This window comes from Ostrea edulis, chromosome 7, assembly GCF_947568905.1.
Source record: "Ostrea edulis chromosome 7, xbOstEdul1.1, whole genome shotgun sequence".
In the NCBI taxonomy this organism is placed as follows: Eukaryota; Metazoa; Mollusca; class Bivalvia; order Ostreida; family Ostreidae; genus Ostrea; species Ostrea edulis.
In genome coordinates, this window is record NC_079170.1 from 2,501,547 (window position 1) to 2,521,690 (window position 20,144).

Consider the following 20,144-nt stretch of genomic DNA (forward strand, 5'->3'; position numbering starts at 1 on the left):
GCATAATAGTGTACCACGTGTTCAATGATAACACGTGAGGGTTTTATTTTCGAGACGATAATGCCATCCTTAAATTTCAAACCCCCATCTGTCACGGATATAACCGTGCTAGAATATGTAAATTGTTTGTGACTGAGCTGAGCTGTCCAGCGAGAAGGACGCATTGATATGAGCACGGTTATCCGTGACACTATCTAATATACAAATTGCAGTATTATCGATTTTCTGAAGGCCCAAAATACCTATTGTCAAATCTAGTGTACTTGAGATCTGTCTGCACTACACAGAACTCTGATTGAATAAACAAAGAGGTGAAAAATTAACACACAAGACAGATTTTCACATAATTATGATTTATTGCCAAAAAAAATCTTGTCACTTTTGAAGATATTTTACACGTTTGAAAACAAAATCGCTCTAAGCATTTAAATGGCAAAATCACAGCACGAGCATCGGGGTAGACTTAGTATTAAAATGTATGTATGCATGTCAGTTGTCATCTACAAATTAAATAGCCCGGGGGGGGGGGGGGGCTATGTTCAACGGTTTCAAATAAAATTATGCATGTCTTCCTGTGGCTTATTTTGTATCTGAGTATTGCGAAAAAAGTTCGTTCAAATCAACCTTACAGCCAAAGCGTAAAAAATTGTGGCGTGGATCTACTGTAACGGGACATTCAGTATTCCCGTGTATCTCCGTGTTCAAAAAGAATAACGAGAGTTTCAGTGTTTAAGAATAAATAATATATTCTTAGTAAAATCACAGGTATTTACAAATTAATTAGCAAGATGTGAAACGGTATCATAATAAGTCCAGGGAAGTGTGGTATTTACCATTTAAAAGGTGTATAATTCCGAATTTAGTCTCAATCTAATTAAAATCAGACTTCTTAGATCCGCCCCGTATACTTTGCGTAAGTAGCGATTGTGAGCGTATCCTAGGATCTGATCTTAATTAGATTGAATTTAGCCCTGGCAGTCCCCGAAATACGTCTAAACTGTACTGAAGTAAGTTGTTAACTCACTCTAGAATCCCCGACCGGCCGGGTCTTACAGTGGCGGATTTAAGGGGGACGCAGCCGCCCTCCCCTAAAATTGTCAATTCTAAGGTAAATATTGGTAGGGCCTATCTTGTTTAGAAAAATATACTAAACAATAAATGAAGCAATAATTTCTTCCACTCCCGGAGAAATAAATGGCAAAGTCTTTTTGTTTCTTGAATTACTTTATTGGGAGAACTTAATTTTTTTTCCAATTAAAATTTGAGTCATTTTACTATTTTCACCTTATTGAAAATGATAAAAAAAAAAAAAATAGTATAAATGACTTAATAGGAGACATATTTCAAGCCCTATAAAATCTGTAAAATCCAGTAGCTTCGGGAGGCTTCGCCACGTAGGCCCTCACCAAGGCTGTGCTCTGGACCCATTAGGGGCCACAAGGCGGCCCCCAGACCCCCTGCCTCATAAACTAGCGCTCCGCGTAACCACAATTGCTGGATCCGCCCCTGTGTTACAATCCCGGCACGTGCATAAGAAACCCGGTCGGGTTTAAGGTAGATCGATCCTCATGTGATGTCATAGGTTTTTGCAAAAATCTTAATGAATAATCTGCATGATAGAAATATATCTGTCTGCGGAATTTTATTCACTGGATATAATAAATAATCTGGTAAACTATCAACACTGAAAAAGTTTATATTTTCCCTAGATAAACAATTATTCATGATTTGAAAAATGTTGTCAAGGGCAATAAATCCTATGCTGGAATTTCCTCTACTGGATCCCTGTTATACATTGGTTTCCCTGATATCCACTATACATATTTGTGAATTAGCAGGGTTTTTTTTTTAAACTGTTTGATATTTAAATTTTGTCACTTCAACAAGTTTTTATCTATTTTTATTATTCTGTTTGACGAAAATGTGTGACTTTCTGATGTTGATGCATGCTTCTGTTTTTGTATGTCTGACATCTTTAAAAAGGTGGCAAGATATCCATTTTCTTTGGTTATTAATCAAATTAAACTATATTGAGTGGAAATTAATGAAGTGTTTCCACTTTTATCCATTAATATTCATAAGTCACATGAGGATGGAGCTACCTTAAACAAAGGGAAGTAACTCTGATAGAATACCCTCACACTACAAATACTCTGACAATCTAATAAATGTGTGGAGTGGGAAGATATGATAGATATTCGCTGATATTCTGTAATGATAATTTTTAGCTGAGCACTACATACTTTACAGTGGCGGATCTAGTGGGTGGGTTTTATTTTAACATTATCAACAATTTTTTTTAGCAACTCCTATTTTGCGGTCTTTGATTCACCTCCCCTTTTGAGAGAATTTTCTGGATTCACCAATGATTTTGTTTTCAAGAAATACAACTCTTTCCATGCTCGTTTCATGCCACGAAAAATCTACCAGAGTTGTCTTTCTTTATGAAGCAGAAGACACTTGCTGTGAAAACAAAAATGGATGCCGCGCCGTGAAGAACAGTTCTGAGTTCAGTTTAGGGATATTTGCAGGTACTTACTAACTTAGTAAAAATTACTATCGGGTACAGTGCTATTAGATATTACTGAATATATCGTCTTGTTAATTATCTATGTATGTGAGTTGCATATGTAACAGGAAGGGAGAAAATGCAACAGACCAGACCGCGACCGGGATTTGAACCCGGACCCCTGAATCTCTAGTCAGTTGCTCTACCAACTGAGCTAACTGACCAACGGTGATCGAATGCGGCTGACCGCTACACATAAAACAAATGTATGGGATTGTCGACCTTTACTTCGTCTGACGTAACTTTGAGTGCGTTAACACCAGTGGCGGATCCAAGCAATATTGAAAGGGGTGGGACCTATGTGTGTACTTTTTGCCACCCAAAAAGGGGATAAAGACCTCGAAATGAGAAAAAATACTCAACCAATTGTGTGTGTGTGTGTGTGTTTGTGTGTGTGTGTGTAGGGGGGGGGGGATAGTTAACCCACTTCATGTTTAGGCCTCGGCTGTCTGTTAGGGAGAATGATGGAATATTAAAAGGGGTTCAAAGATTTAAATAGAATTCATAATATTGAAAATCTTTTTCTCAAGAACCACTGGGGTATAATAATATGTCATTTGATGTTAAGGTTCAAGATGTTTTTTTGTATTTTGGCCTGTGTGTTCTAGGAGTAAGGACTATTAAAGGAGTATAGGAAATTTAAATTTATGTACACCAATGTGACCATCACCCATTAGCGTGGGGGAATATACGAGTCTAAAGGTTTAAATGTAGGAATGTATTGTAGTATAGGAGAGAGGAGAAAATCTTTGGCTGGACCGGAAATCGAACCCAGGATCCCTGCATTACTAGTCAGGTGCTCTAACCACTGAGCTATGCAGACCGATATCCACAGTCCGTATAGTCCTAATTACTACATTCCTCCCTCCTTAAGATCAATTATATTATTTTTCTTTTTATAATTGTTTTCCAATATCAACTCCAGTTCATTTCGCCTCAGGCAGGCCAACCTGCAAATTCTGGGTTGGTCAACGGCACCAACTGTAGTATAGGAGAGAGAAGATCTTTGACTGGACTGGGAATCGAACCCGGGACCCCTGCATTACTAGTCAGGTGCTCTAACCACTTATCTATCCAGGCCGATATCCACGGTCCGTATAGCCCTAATTACTACAGTGTTACATAAGAATACTTTCAAAATACATTCAAAGTTCACACATGACATATAATTCTTTAAGTTGTAATGCCATATCCTTATGTAGACTAGTGTAGATTCCAGTTTGTAGACAATGATCTCAGATGGGAGCTGCAAAAATATGGACATACGACATACAAAAGCTCGTGTGACCAGTAACGCCCATCAAGTCTCTGTCGTAAATCTTCTGAAGAATTGCAATGGTTATTGGTATATATAGAGAAATCAATATACATGTATCCTCATGAAGTGTACATCCAAGTTTGTTCATACCATAACTCGTGAGGTCACAGAGGAAAAGTGTTTTCTTCTAAGATAAATTTTCTATTTACCAACCACAAATTTAAATTCATTTTATAAATAGATATATGCAAGCAACATTTTGTACATTAAATTTGTGCACAACACGACTCTTGGGTTCAAGATGGGGTCATAACACTGTAACTCAGATGATCATCTTCATGTGTAGATTAGTTATTTCATGTTGAGATGACCCCTGGGGTTAGGATGAGGTAAAAAAAGAGTTCTAATTATTACGTATGATCAATCTAAACATTTTTAATGAAAATCAATTAAGGACCAAATGAATGCAATTCTTCAAAATTATGTGTTCTAGCATCTTTATGGTTTGTAGAGTCATAGTTTGTTTACATCACCACCCTTGTAGAATCATAGTTTCTTGACATCACCACCCTTGTAGAGTCGTAGTTTGTTTACATCACCACCCTTGTAGAGTCGTAGTTTATTTACATCACCACCCTTGTAGAGTCATAGTTTGTTTACATCACCACCCTTGTAGAGTCATAGTTTGTTTACATCACCACCCTTGTAGAATCATAGTTTCTTTACATCACCACCCTTGTAGAGTCATAGTTTGTTTACATCACCACCCTTGAGCCCAGGGTAGTGAGGATGCACTATTTTCACCTGTAGAATTCAGATGTGGGGCACAACATCAACAGTTTATCATGTGTACTCAAGTCTTGTAGATTCACAATGAAGTTTGTTTACAATACATCATGACCCCAGGGTAGGCTTAATGCACTATTTATGCCTGCGGGATTTCGTTGTGGGGCACAGTCCATTAAAAATGCATCATTCTGTGTAAAAATTAAAATTAGATTACTATCAAAGAATAATTGAAAAACTAATGATTTGTAACTGAACAATTAGAATGATGCTCGGGATGTCTACTTTTTTGTCTCGGGCTCGTGATCCAGTCTACATTATGACTTGCTTGTTTATGTTTTCGAACTGAGATGTTGATGTGTTTTATTCGAATCACATTGACTATATTTTATCTAGGATGTTGTCCACTAAGCTAATGGTGGGGATCGTAGCTGCTACTCTGCACACAGACATTGAATGGAACTGTCTGGTCCATTATCAGAAGAGTGGGCAGCACTGTAAGTCCGATCAGAGAAGTTTATCGAGAAGCATTACGAGGTACAGGGCAACATTATTTTAAATTATGTATACTTCCTGGTCACTTGGCCGGCTATCAACTTATTTTTTTTTTAGAATCATCTGAGAACTTTTACTGCCCCTTTGGCCCAATGGATATGAAAACGGTTAGCTCAAATTTCATGACTGAATAAAATAAAACACTTTCATTAAAAAAAGTTCTTAGATTTCAAACATTCATTATTGAAACTTACTAACAAATAGTATATATATTATACTTAATAACCATGTTAACTACTAGCAAATAATTAAGAAAACAAAACAAATATTTCTAATATGATCTCAAAGAAATAAATCTAATCTTCTTGTTACACACTTTAAATGTTTAAAGGCTACTATTTAAAAATGAGTCTGAGGTTTTATTTGTCATATAAACTAACACTTTTAAAATAGTCAACATCATCTTCGTTTTGTCATTTTCTCCATGTAAGTGACCATGCATTCAGCAAAGTTCATTCTTTGTCAACATTTTAATTATTTTCATGCTTTGAGGTGACACTTCCTTAGAAGGAGTACACAATCTGTGTTGCTGGCTGCAAGAATGACTCACCCACCCACCCACCCCGAGTACATAATGTATACAGGGGATTACAGGGCTTGAAGCTAACTTTTTATGTCACCAGTCCAGTCGGACTGATGGGGTATAATTTCAACCAGTCCGCAGAAAATTTTACCAGTCCAACAGAGTTTTCCAGAAATAATTAGACATATTTCATTAATGTTATTAAAATGAAATTAAACTCAATATGTCTCAGATAATATTGTAACACTTAAATGTGGGATTTATATTTATGAATCAGATTCGTCTGATATACAGATCGAAGCATGCCAAATGTGTGTATAAAATTTCATAAGTATATTTTCCAAAATGATGCTTTAGAAAATTAACCAGTCCCATCGGACTGACTAGAACAAATGTCAGTCAGTCCGCCAGACTTTTAACCAGTCACAGACTGATGGGCATATATATTAATTTCGAACCCTGGGGTTATTGTACATTGCATCGCTTTAAACAGGAATTACATGTAGGGACTTGGCTCCTGAGGGATGTGACATTTACCAGCTGGCAACAAATGTGACTCAATCATCTCAGCCTTATTTACATTCTCAATTTTGACAATAACTTATCATTGAAAATTTTTAGGGACTTGTATGAATGGGCAGAAGACATTTTCTTAACTCACCACTCCATCATTGCCTGATGTTGGACACTGAACACTTTATTGAAAATTGATGGGATGTAGCAATCAATGGATGTCATCATTTGCCCTGAGAAGACTAAGAGAAGTATTCATATTTAATGTAAAAAGTTTAGATCATGTAAAGAGCATGCAGGCAGATTTTACAGTGATCTCCCTTAGACTATGTAAATTATAATACAACACTTGTTAATGGTGTTTTTTTTTTACATATTAAATGTTTGAATGTTGTCAATGTGGTTCATAGTGAAAGATATGAGTTATAGCTACCTGTATTGTACCATATTATAGTACAGGAATGTCTGTATGTCCGTGTATAGTTGGGACGTATTATGATACGGCAATGTCTGTTTGTCCGTCTGTAGATGGGATATATTATAGTACAGAAATGTCTGTCTTTAAATGAGACGTATTAAAGTACAAGAATGCCTGTATCAATGTAGATGGGACGTATTATCGTACAGCATTGTTTGTATGTCCATCTGTAGATGGGACGTATTATGGTACAGCAATGTATGTATGTCCGTCTGTAGATGGGACGTATTATGGTACAGCAATGTCTGTGTAACCGTCATGTATTTAAATCAAAACACACTGGTGGTTCGGGTTCTAAAGTTCTTTATTGTGATATCCTAATTCTGGAGGATGATCTAAAAAATATGTAAAATACACGTAATTAAGTTCTCTCTCACTCTATCATTCACACTTTTAGTTATATTAAAATAATGATTACAAAATATTTATAAATTAATGTAATAGATAAATATTTACCAATAGAGTAAATTCAAACTCTTACCGTAAACTCGGAAGAACAGAAACTGTAGTAAAACTTAGTTTCTTTGATATGACAATATGTGAATGATAAGTCACTCAGTCCGGGTCTGGAGTGTTGCTGGGTTAGATTCTGGAATTGGCGCGAATCTTGCTTATATAGCACCAAACCAGTAAAACAACTCACAAGATACTCACAACTACACACAAACCATACTGACCTTTCACACTTTTCTCTCTACCAATCAGCGTTCATCCCCATGAATATGAATGAAATGAAACGACTTACGATGAAATCAGTAACGTAATGAAATTATATTAGTATGTTAAATATGAATTATTTCATCCTGTGACATCTGTATACCTGTCTGTTTTGATTATGTGTTTAGGAGGGTCAACCATCTGAATGTTTTTTTATGATGTTTGAAAAGCCCTCTAATTTCTGGAATTCTAGGGTCTGTAGGGGGCTGAGATAAGTTCCCATTCCCAATACCAAATATTCCATTAGTTTTCCCAATTGGAAAGGTCCAGACCCTCGAAATGAAGACCTTAAAAAACCTGAATTAAAATTGTAAAATGCATGGCCCCTCTGTCAGGTCACGCTCGAAGGCAGGGTCAATATAGGAAAATTGTTATTGACTTTCTAGTCTTAGTGTTACATATAACCAATGTTCAGGTGACCAATAAGGCCAGTGAGTCTTCTGTTTAAAAGAGAACAAGCTGGTTTCCTTTTACAAAATTCAAGAGGATTTTTAATTTTTTCAAACTTTCATTTACCTGTCTGATTTCTGGCCATTCCAGCACTCATTGTCACTTTGGTTTTTCAGCTCCCTGGTCCTCATGAGATGGTGATACCCTGCAGTAGGAGCAGTTCTTACCGGTATCTCTTAAAAGAAGACAGAGGTTTTCTTAGCATCTCTGATCCATTTCTGGAGACAAACTTTTGAATGGAGCTGGTAAAATTTCTATCGTTTTAACTCACCTGAGCTATAAGCTCTAGTGGACTTTTCTGATCACCACTTGTCTGTTGTACATCTGTCTGTCCATCTGTCTGTAAACTTATTTTTTAACTTATCTACAATCACAGCCCGATTTCAGCCAAACTTAGTACTGTTAAAGGATTAAAAATCGTTTAAATGAAGGGACTCCCACCTTCAAAGGTTGGATAATCAATAAATGAAAAAAGATAGGATGGGATCATTTAAGTATCGTCTCCAGAACTACAGAGGTAGAAATGAAGAAACCTCTTTAAGTCGTGTGAAACCCTCCTCAATTTTATTATTAACTTTTTAATTCTGGCTCCAGGGGATAGGATAAGACCATTGGTGCCTGGGAATGTCAAACACAACAGGCCAATGACCCCAATTATGGTAAAACGGTGGGAACATTCTGGAATTTATTGGGCTGAAATTATGTACATTAGATCCATTTTTAGCTCACCAGAGCCGAAGGCTTAAGTGAGCTTTTCTGACCGAAATGTGCACATTGTCCGCTGTTGTCGGGGTCATCATAAACTTTTCACATTAATGTACATCTTCTACAGCACCAGTAGGCCAATTTCAACAAAACTTGGCACAAAGCATTCTTGGGTGAAGGGATTCAACTTTGTACAAATGAAGGACCATGCCCCTTTCCAAGAGGAGTTAATAGAGAAATAGTGAAAATACATTGACCATCTATAAAAATCTTCTTCTCCATGCGTAGGCAAAACTACTGGACAATTTTAAAGACAATTTTAATTGAGTACCGGTATGTTCAAGTTATTATTGCAGTTACCAGTACTTACCTGTTTTCATGACACATACTAAATTTAGTTTCGCTCTGATTCAGCGGAGCAGACCAACTATGAATAATTAGGGCTTCTGATCCTTGGTCATTGGCATTGTTATCGGATATTTAGAAAGGCAGTTTGACCTTTTGTACCTGAAAACAGGTGGCTATAGGCAAGGTTGGCGTTATATAGAATTTTTAGCGTTTATGGAAATCCATTGTACACATTTCATTGACGGTATGTGGGGATGGCGATATAATGAATGGCGATATACCGAGGTAACTAAGTATGGGGAAAATCTTTAAAAATCGTCTTTTGAAAAATCACTGGACCAAAAAGGTTTACATTTACCTAAAAGCTTCATGACATAGTGCAAATTCAAGTTTGTTAAAATTATAGCTCCCCCCCCCCCCATCCATGGGAAGGATGGGGGCACAATAATGGATCAAAGTTTTATAAACAAATAGATTGGGAAACTCTTTAAAAATCTTCTAAAGAACCATTGGCCCTTTACATTTACACGAAAGCTTCCTGACATAGTGCAGATTCAAGTTTGTAAAATTCATCGACCCTGGAGGTAGGATGGGGTCACAATAGGGATCAAAGTGTTACATGTTATTATATAGGAAAAATCTTTAAATATGGGCCAAAGTGACTCAGTTGAGTAGTGTGGTCAATGGACCTGTTGTTAATGTTTTGTTGTTGACACCAGGTACACTAATTCAACAACACATAATGTTTTCTATTGATTTTTCATCAATCCTTTATTCTTAAATTCTGAGTTGAATCTGCCCTTAAGTAAAAATTGTTAATATGATGCCATAAAATTTATGGGGAAAATAGGGTTAAGTAAGATTGATATTACAATAAACTTTTTAAGACTCTTTATTCATACATGTTCATGGTCTTGGTATTAAACATATTTACAAATACTGAACTTTACATTGGGAGTTGAGGGGTGGTGAACTATTTTCTGAACTTTACATTGAGATATGAGGGGATGGAGAACTATTTTCTGAACTTTACATTGAGATATGTGGGGATAGAGAACTAACTATTTTCTGAACTTTACGTTGGGAGGTGAGGGTGTGAGAAACTTTTTATTGATGTCGCCTAGGACTTGATGTATACAGAGGTTAGATATTGTGTTATGAATATTTTTAAATTGAGGGTTGTTCTCAGTTTGGTGCATTCAGAATGAATACATGGATTTTTTGTAGACATTCTTGTTCTAATAGCATAATGTAATGGTGTGAAGAAGTAATTTTGGTTACCTTAAAACCTTAACGTTGAAATAAATTTTACAGGGTAGCAGTTACTTGAGATGTCTGGCTGATTGACGAGGATAATTGTCCTGCGACTCTGACATTCTGTAAGACTTGGATAGCTCTATTGCTGTAGAAAATGTTAGGTTTGTTTATGAAATTATTCAAAATGTTCCATTTTTATGCCTCATTCATGCCGTGACTGGGGTATGTTGTGTTAACCCTTTTTAGCTCACATGAGCTGAAAGCTACAGTGAGCTATTCTGATCAATTATTGTCCAGCATCAGTCTATTTGTCTCTTCCTAAACTTTTAACATCTTCGACTTATTCTCAAGCACGTATCACAGGACTAATATCGCCCAAACTTGCCTCAAAGCATGCTAGGGTAAAGAGAATTCAAGTTTGTGCAAAATGGAGGGTCATGAATGCTCTCTCCAGAGGGGAGATAATGAAAACAATAGGGTGGCGTCATTTAAAAATCTTAAGAACCGCTGGGTCAGAAAAGCTGAAATTTATATGAATGCTTCCTGACATAGTGTAGATTCAAATTTGTTCAAGTCATGGTACCAATGGGTAAGATGGGGTCACAATGGGGGATCAAAGTTTTACATGGTGATGCATGGGATAAAGCATTAAAAATGTTCAGGGAACAAAAGGGTCATAATAGAAATCGTATCAATATGCAAGCATTTATTCCCAGGTAGTGCAGATTCAAATTTGTTCAAATTAAGGTCCCTAGGGGTAAGGTGAGGCCACTATAGGGAATCAGAGTTTTACATAGGCATGTATAGGGAATATCTTTAATAATCTTACAGCAGGGCCATGAATACTTTGATATACAATTATCCCCAGGTAATGTAGTTTAAAGTTTCTCCCAATCTTGGCTTCTGGTGGTAGAATGGGGCCAGGATAAGGGATCTAAGTTTTAAAGGGAGATATATATGATACATATTTAAAAATCTTCTTAAGAAAAACAGGGTCATGATCACTATATGTTAATGTGCAAGCATTTCCAGGTAGTGCAAATTCAAATTTGTTCAAATTTTTGCCCCTGGGGATATGGTGAGATCACAATAGGGAATCAAAGTGTTAGATAGGGATTATAGGAAAGGCGTAGATAATGAACAGTGATCAATCTCATAACTCCTATAACCAATACAAAATAGATAGTTGGGCAAACACGGACCCTTGGACACACCAGGGGTGGTATCAGGTGCCTAGAAGGGGTAAGCATCCCCTGTCGACCAGTCACACTCGCCGTGAGCCTGATGTCCTGATCTTGTAAACTGAGTTATCTGTAGTCAAAATCAGTGTGCCAAGAAAGAACTAACAATCGGTATGAAACACGTCAGACAGCATAGGGAATATCTTTATAACTCTGACAGCAGGGTTATGAATACTCATACTAATATACAAGCATCCCAAGGTATTAAAATTGAAGTATTTTCAAATCATGGTTATAGCGGGAGGGGGAGGGGGGTAAGATGGGGTCATAATGGAATCAAAGTTTAAGTGGGACTTTGTACAAAAACAAATCAACCGGAAAAGATAGGTTTCTTCATGCTGACTCAGAAATCTTGAATCACGTGATTTGAAATGACAGGAAATTTGTTGTGTAGAAGCCTGTTTAATAGAAGTTGTTTTATGAAAAACAAATAACTCCCCAGCTCCCCAAAGTGGACGTGCATCAAATGAAACCTCCTTTTATGTACAGCATGGTATGGAGGAGAAAACGTGGGCAGGAACAAAAACATAATGAACTCCGATAAGCCATATAGGAGGAGATATGTACACAAACTAGTTTACACTCTCCACCCCTCAGATCCACTATAACTTTGTACAAAAATAATACTTCTCCCCCGGGAAGAGGGGAGACATAAATACCCCTTAAAGGATCCAGACTTACTTTTCAAGTATGGGATTATTTTCTGCTGTAGGACAGCTTAATTTTCCATGAATATTTGTAGACATAGCTGTTTGCTATAAAAAATACAATGGACTAGATTGGAAGTCAAACCCAGGGTCCCAGAATATCTAGTCAGGTGCTATTATAAACTCTAGTCAAGTGCTCTCAGAATCTCTAGTCCGGTGTTTTCAAAATCTCTAGTCAGGTGCTCTCAGAATATCTGGTCAGGTGCTCTCAGAATATCTGGTCAGGTGCTCTCAGAATATCTAGTCAGGTGCTCTCAGAATCTCTAGTCAGGTGCTCTCAGAATCTTTAGTCAGGTGCTCTCAGAATCTATAGTCAGGTGCGTATCCAACTGAGTAACATGGAACCAGCCTCAGGCCAAGTTAAAATGTTATGCTTAAAGGTAATTCATCAGTCACAAATACAAGAGCCTCATAGGCAACAATGCTCACCTGAATCAAGATAAACCCTCTTATTCTTGAAAAAGATTTGTTTTCAATCTTTATTTCAATGTAAAAAAAAATCAACCCCATATTGTGATCCCAACATAGCCCAAAATGAGCACTACATAACCTTGATACAAGGTCAAAGGTCATGGTATGAGATGAAAAGTTTTCCCATAAGAAATCTATATATGAAGTATGAAAGACCTACCTAAATATTTCAGGAAATATTGCCTTAGATAAGTTTTTCTACAAGTAGGTCAAGATCAAGGTTAAGGTTACAAGGTCAACAACTTTGGTAGGAAAGGATTGATTGAATATTGTTTAACGTCCCTCTTGAGAATATCTCACTCTTATGGAGATGTCACCACTGCCGCCCCATTTAATCGCCTTCTACGACAAGCAAGGGGTACTGAGGACCTATTCCCACCCGGATCCCCACGGGATCGGTAGGAAAGGAAAGGCCTTGTCATTTATTGTGACAAGGTAGGAAAGGAACGGCCTTGTCACAATATCATCTTATCAAAGGGTCTTGTCATAACGTATTTTATATACAAAACATGAAAACACCAGGTCATATAGTTCCAAAGATATGATCTTGATGAGGTTTTCTTAAAAGTTGGTCAAACTCTGAAGTCACAAGTTTAAAAACTTTGATACGTGAAAATGTTTTGTCACAAGAAGCACATATGAAAATTGAAAGACCTATCACTCACAATTCAAAAGTGATGAGCAGGAAGGTTCAAGTTTCAGCCTAAGTTTTGAAAGATAAGTCAAACTTTAAGGTCAAGACTAAAAACTCAAAGAAAATGGTGTAAGATGTAAGGTTCTGTCATAAGGAATCTATATGCAAAATCCAAAGGCTTTATTTAAATAGTTCAGGAGATACTGCTTGAGTTTGGTATTCTTAATAAAAAGTCAAACTCTAATTACAGTTAAGGTCACAGGGTTAAAAACTATCAGGAAGGTCTTGTTGTATAGAATACCGATATATGAAATATGAGAGCCATATGACCCACAATTCAAAAGTTAGTACACATGTAGCAATGTTAAAGTAGGGGGCAGACATACAGGACAGGACAATATGCCCCCCTCCCCAGATATAGTCGCAAGAGAATAAACACTTAAATCCGCACACCTGCTACATTTGAAAATGATTTGTTTAAGTGAATTACCTGCACTATCTGAATGTGTTTACCTATTTTAAAACATGACCGTGCTGTTGTTGAGATGAAGAATTTCAAAAATGTTTCCCTATATATCCCCGTATAAAACTTGTGTCCATTATTGTCCTCCCCCCCCCCCCTCCGAGGACAACATCTTGAACAAACTTGAATCTGTACTACCTGGGCATGCTTGCATATTGATGTGATTAATTATGACCTTCTAGTCTTGTGAAGATTTTTTCCTCTCTATCTCCATGTAAAACTTTGATCTCCTGATGACGTCCTACCCCACCCCAGGCAGACCATGGTTCTAACAAACTTGTATCTATGATACATATCAGGAAACTTTTACATAAATCTCAATTTTTCTGGCCCAGTGGTTCTTGAGAAGATTTTTAAGTGATCCCACCCTATTTTTGCCTTTTCTTGATTATTTCCCCTTTGATCCTTCATTTGAACAAACTTGAATTTCCAGAGAAGATCATAATGCGAAAAGTTAATAACAACAGACAAATTGTAATGGGAAAAGTTCCCTTTGTACTGTGGATATCGGTGTGGATATCTCAGAGGTTAAAGCACCTGACTATTACATATGTAATTAAATACAGGGGTCTCGGGTTTGATTCCTAATCAGTCAAACCATTGGTATCAATCTGGATAGTTCAGTGGTTAGAGCACCTGACTAGTAATACAGGGGTATCGGGTCCAATCCCTGGTCCTTTCATATCGTGGGAACGAAGGGTCTTTTATTCGATCACCGGTTCAGCCATATCTTCTTTTCCTTCCCATTACATTTACATCTATGTAAACATGGAAATATATCACAGACTATCCTTGACAATTCAGTTTGATATGATTACACTTTGTTTATTTTGTAGGACGGTGGAGATTTAGATAAGTGGTGTGATGTTATTGATGGTAAACAGAAGACTGTGACCTTGAATCTGAAGATCTGTGATGAAGACCGGACGTTTGGGGTCACTCTCTGTTACAGTACTACAAATCTAAGTAAGTACTCAGTAATAATGTAAGACTGAACTCTGTATCATGTTTATCTAATATATACATTGTAAAATCAAACACATATTGAATTAATTCACAAACAAAATAATGTTCTGTTAAACTCACAAACACAAGTACATGTTACACATCACAAACAGGGGACTGTAATGTACACAGGGCTGTAATTAACACAGTGCTGTAATTAACACAGGACTGTAATTAACACAGGGCTGTAATTAACACAGAACCCTAATGTACACAGGACTGTAATTAACACAGGGCTGTATTTTACACGGGATTGTAATTAACATAGAGTTGTTATGTACACAGGACTGTAATTAACAAGCAGATGTAATTAACACGGTGGTGTAATTTACTCTGTGATTAGACATGTAATTAACACTGTGTTGGTAGATGTAATTAACACTGTAGAGCTGTGTAATTAACACTGTAGAGCTGTGTAATTAACACTGTTTATAGATATTGGATTTTCTTCACTTTAGCAGTGCGTAACTCAGCCACAAAGAGGTTGTCTCTGATGTCCACACATAAACCTAATGGAAGCTTTAAATCACAGTGAATGTAACGGAGGAACTGTCCGTCCTGATCTAGGATGTGGATACGGTGATTCTTATAGTCTGCTGTCAGGATGTGACTCTGGCTGTCTGTAGTGATGCCGGTTGGAGTAAATGATTGCTCGGTATTAGAGGGATGACCAGTGTATCTAAATCGGAGTTTTCCTGACTGATTGACCACCACTACTGCACTAGCTCTATAGTCAGCCACACAGATATCCAGGTTCCTGTTCTCACTGAGGTATTTAGTGTTATTATAAACACCAGATGAGTAGAGAGGACGACCCTGATCATCAAACTGAATGCTTTGTTTCTCTGTGGAGCCGGAGTAACGCACGACTTTGTATTGTTTGTCATCACTGATCATGGTAACCAGGAGGTCGTTACCCGCGGTACAGCAGACAGAGAGAGGTCTCCACCCCTGTAGTGTGATCACGGTCTGTATCTGTTTATTCTTAATTAAGTTAACAGTTTTATCATAATAGTCAATATAAACAAGATCTCCGTCCCGTGTCACTGCTATGTCCTCTGGTGTGTACCCTGACTTGGTTTGTATTGATGTCAGTAGTTCACTCTGGAGGTTGAGCAGCTTCATGGTGTTGTTTATCCCGCGTGTCCAGACTTGATCTTCACTCAGACAGCTAACACTGTATAGTCCGCCATTCAAAATGCCAAACCAAATCTTATACCCAGTGTCTATGGTGGCGGTGACGCGCGGCTCATCAAGCAGTGGTTTGACTGGAGGAGACGATACAGCTTCTGCTGACTTCAATGTGTCGCCATGTTCTGTGTTAATGGATAATGGCGACAGAGAACCAAACATTTCATTGAGCTGATTTTTGTTTATTTTCTGAGGAGAGAAACTCGGTAATGTAACTCGGACTTTAGGCGGTAATGTTCTAAATTGGGAATTCCTAGATTTGTAAGTAGAGGTTAAGGAGACGTCATTTGATTTTAGGATTGATTTCAAGTCGGACATGATCTGTTTGAGTTCCGCCATTTTCTGTGTGATTTCATCTGTGTTTTTATTTAGCGCGTCCAGATGTTTAGTTTTCATCTCCGCAATGGCGGATTTCCGTCGGTTGACAATGGCGGTAATCTCCCGGTGTAGGATTTCTCCTTGTTGGTCAGCAATTGTGGTCAGTTTCCCGTATTTCGTTTCTAACTCGGCTTTTTTAGTTTGCACATCGGAGGCCATTTCTTCATATCGCGGGTAAATTCTTGTCTCGAGTTCTTTTAGATCTTTTTGTAAACTTTCTGTTTTAGCGCTGAGTTTTTCCAGGATATCTGACATATCGTGACCTTTGTGTTTACCTGAGGAGACACAGGTAGAACAGACAGGAATGTTGCATTCCTCGCAGTGAAGTTCGCAGTGTTTTTCGGGGTGTTTCGGACATTTTGGGTAGTTAGGGGTAACCTTTCTCTGTAAAAACGGCACGACATTGTGTCTTTTAGACGAGTCTGAGAGATGCTTTACTGCACAGTTAACACAGAGATTTATGTTACAAAGTTCACAGTGACTCTGTAGGGGGACAGTTTCACAGAGGTCACACAGTAGGACTTCCTGAACACTGCGCCGGGGATGCATTTCTGATGGCGGGATCACACGAGAACTTTACTGTCAATAAAAAAAGAATCTTAATTAGAGACATTGACAGGTCAAAACAATTGAGAAGCTAGAATTATAGCATGATATGAAACACTGTGGTCATTAAATTTGATATTTCAAATGACATTTTATGAAATTAGTAACGAAGTGAGCAGATCGATTCCGTTGATCACAGGTTAAGTGATCAGATCAATCTCATTAATCACAGAAATATCGATACTACTAACACTACAATGTCAGAATGCGTATATATAATTCTGTCTCACCTTAAAATCCAACATGGCCTCCCTGTTCTTTCGACCTTCCGTCTAGTCCTGAGAATTAAATACCTGTGCGGCGTGTCAGCCTGTATACACTCTCTACGGGTTATCGATTGTGTAAATAGTTTTAAAACTTGTTTTGACCTGAATCACGTTGGGTAGCTGTGTCAACATTTCCGTCAGAAGATAGAATTTCCTTTCATCAAAAAATAAAATGCAATCAAATAAAAGTAAAGTAAAGTAAATTTTATTTATAGTCGGCACTATATACATTCAACATGTCAAACACAAGCTCTGTAGAGCTTTTAACCGACTATCACATTCAAGTATATCAAGGACAAAGACACATAGCATGCATGTACACATATACACAGACATATCACAGATTAACAAAAGAATACAAAATAAAAGAAAACTTTCATGCAAGAATACACAAGAATATACAGATACGAAAGCATAAAACTACGAGGAAGAAATAAAATACTACAAGCAAGAGTATATGTATAAAAAGCATCATTAAATTTCAAACCAAATATGTATACAATGAATAACTGCTTTCTTTGATTATACTTATTGTAATTACGCCCTGTGCACACAAATAATATTGCGTTTAAGGTACAAAAGAAAAATTTGCAAGGTCAACTTGGCGACACTGGGGAGGAGAGGGGGGTGTCATTCAGTGGGTCCCCGTTTGACTCGTAACAGTGAGGGTTCTTTATTTTGACAACGCCCACCATGACACGGGACCTCTGTTTCCATCGTCATATCTGAAGACCTGTGGCTTATAGTTCTACATTACAGGGCGCTTTGTAAAGGGCCATTAACTACATTTGTGAAATATTTTACTCATGCACGGTAAATTGCGATATTAACTTTTTTATGTATATTTTCCTTCAAAGCATCAAAAATAAAACATGCATATATTTATAAACATATTAAGGGACAAGAATAAAAGTTCAGTGTTTGACAGCTTCTTATGTTAATGTTAAGTTTATGCTCTTCTTGATAGTACATTATATATATTTAGTAGTTAAAGCTTTGAATTGAATTCATGTATCAAAAGATGACCCCCCTCTCCCCCATTTAATGTTTAGGCCGTTTTAGTTGATGAATCAATTAAGGATTTGGCAGGCGGGGTTATTATTATTATTATTATTATTTTTTGAGGAATCAATTTTTATTTTATTTTTACTATTTCCCTGCGACCTGCTGCCCCCCCCCCCCCCCCCTGTGAAAAAAAAAATGATATGTGCCTATTTAATGAAATTCAACGTTTCTCCACCTTTAAACACACAACCTCACATCTCACATTTTTTATTAGTACATGTAATTGTTTGTAAGGGTATGGAATCGTTATCTAACCAGAGGGAGCGTTATGCAAGACATTTACAATAAATCGCTCACCTGTGTACAGATAAAGGACATGTAAATTACCCGTATTTTAACGTCCAGGAGAAGCTTGCGTAATGTGCTCTCTGGTGAGAGAATGCCATGAAACACGTTACGCATGATTTTGTATATCAATGTACATGTTGTTAACATATTTTGTTTTCTATTGTAGAATGAGTTGAGTGGGAAAATGAGCCTCCAGATGTATATGTACATGTGTATATTATAATTAAACTTCTGTTGCACTCGCGCATGCGAGGTTACTCTACATTACGTGTTCGAGTTTTATTTCCTGAATATTTTAGTTTTTGTTGAAATAATAAAATACAGCAAAAATTAAAAAAAATTCTTCCAGTGATTTATTGAATAAAAATCACAATATAATGCTTGTTATTGTATTTTGGAGGTTAATATATAATAGCGAAACCAACGATCCTCCGAAACCAACACGTACAATATCACACCCATCGCTCGGAGAGCAGGATGATTGGGTTAATGCTTTATAAATTAAAAAAAAAAAGTTTACAATCCTAAACCGGACATATTTTGTGGAAATGTCTCTTGTGTGTAAAATCATTATAGGATTGAATATATAATTTTATTTTATTTTTCATGGAGAAATGAATATAAAAACCGAATCGCAAACTTTGTTTTAAAAGAGTTTGCGATTCGGTTTTTACATTCGTTTCCCCCTGAAGAAAACAATTTATATGTTTATTGCCTGTAATTCAATTGCAAATTAAAAACTGTTAGTTTTCCGTGAAATGTATTAACAACAGAGTCGAAATAGAAAAAGCTGCAGATTCGCGGAGTAATTTACACGCATGTCGACCGCCAGCAGAAATCAACAGCAATTGCAGTTTTCTCTGCTTTACTGCAAGGTACACAGTTTAGGACATACGTATGTTAAAAAAAAATTGTCGATAAGCCTCGAATTTGGGGATGAAGAAACGCTTTCCGTCCGTTATTTGAATGTAGACAGATTCAAAGAGTGAGTGCCTGACACACTTATTTAATTTCTCACTATCACTGAATAGATTATCATTAATATTTGCGGAGACTATATTGGACAAAGTTTTGCTCATCGCGAGTTTTGTATAATTTGTGCATTCCCTTGAATAACTTTACACTGAGCCCTCTTTCCGATTACCATAATACTCGCCGCTCTAATGAGCAGATAGCGCCGTTACAAAGTTTTTCAAATTCTGGTTTTTGAGTCGGCTCGCGAAGCTATCAACGGCGTGCGGATTCATCGCGTATCACAAACTTTCTGTTTATTCTTACACCGACAGCAAATAAATCCCGCGCACAGAGATCTTCAAAATTTGTTCATTTGCTTTTTGAACAGCTTCATTAAGTTTTAAAGACAAATCATGCATGCATGTTGACATTCTTATAACAATGTAATTTAAATGAGTCCCCTCAATACGTTTAAAAAAAACTAAAGATAGTGCACATGAATACATGATGTAAGAAACAGGCGATTGTACTTTTTTTTAAAGAAATTAAACATGCGACGTACGTGCGTATAAATATATCAACTACAAAAATAGATTCGTAAACATGAAAGGAATAACTTGTAAGTAAATATTTCATAGTGAAGAATGTAATATCTC

The 20,144-nt window shown here is 36.9% G+C and overlaps 1 protein-coding gene and 1 long non-coding RNA gene across 2 annotated transcripts; one reads left to right on the forward strand and one right to left on the reverse strand.

Moving 5' to 3' along the window:
* The first annotated feature begins 2,456 nt into the window (after positions 1–2,456).
* LOC125655697 (uncharacterized) lies at positions 2,457–18,796 on the forward strand. The gene is made up of 7 exons (XR_008796466.1): positions 2,457–2,531; positions 5,010–5,150; positions 6,313–6,455; positions 7,966–8,094; positions 10,217–10,320; positions 14,572–14,701; positions 15,199–18,796. It is a non-coding gene; the product is annotated as an uncharacterized LOC125655697 (long non-coding RNA).
* On the reverse strand, positions 14,732–17,205 carry LOC130047637 (uncharacterized). Its single transcript, XM_056143015.1, has 2 exons — positions 17,146–17,205; positions 14,732–16,888 (listed from the first exon to the last, which is right to left on the reverse strand). Exon 2 carries the CDS (start codon positions 16,856–16,858, stop codon positions 15,170–15,172), a length of 1,689 nt encoding a protein of 562 aa, XP_055998990.1. The 5' UTR covers positions 16,859–16,888; positions 17,146–17,205; the 3' UTR covers positions 14,732–15,169.
* Positions 18,797–20,144: the final 1,348 nt, after the last annotated feature.

Bases quoted from the DNA above. Each gene is read 5' to 3' on its own strand.
- LOC130047637 (XM_056143015.1), bottom strand. From the start codon at position 16,858: ATGCATCCCCGGCGCAGTGTTCAGGAAGTCCTACTGTGTGACCTCTGT.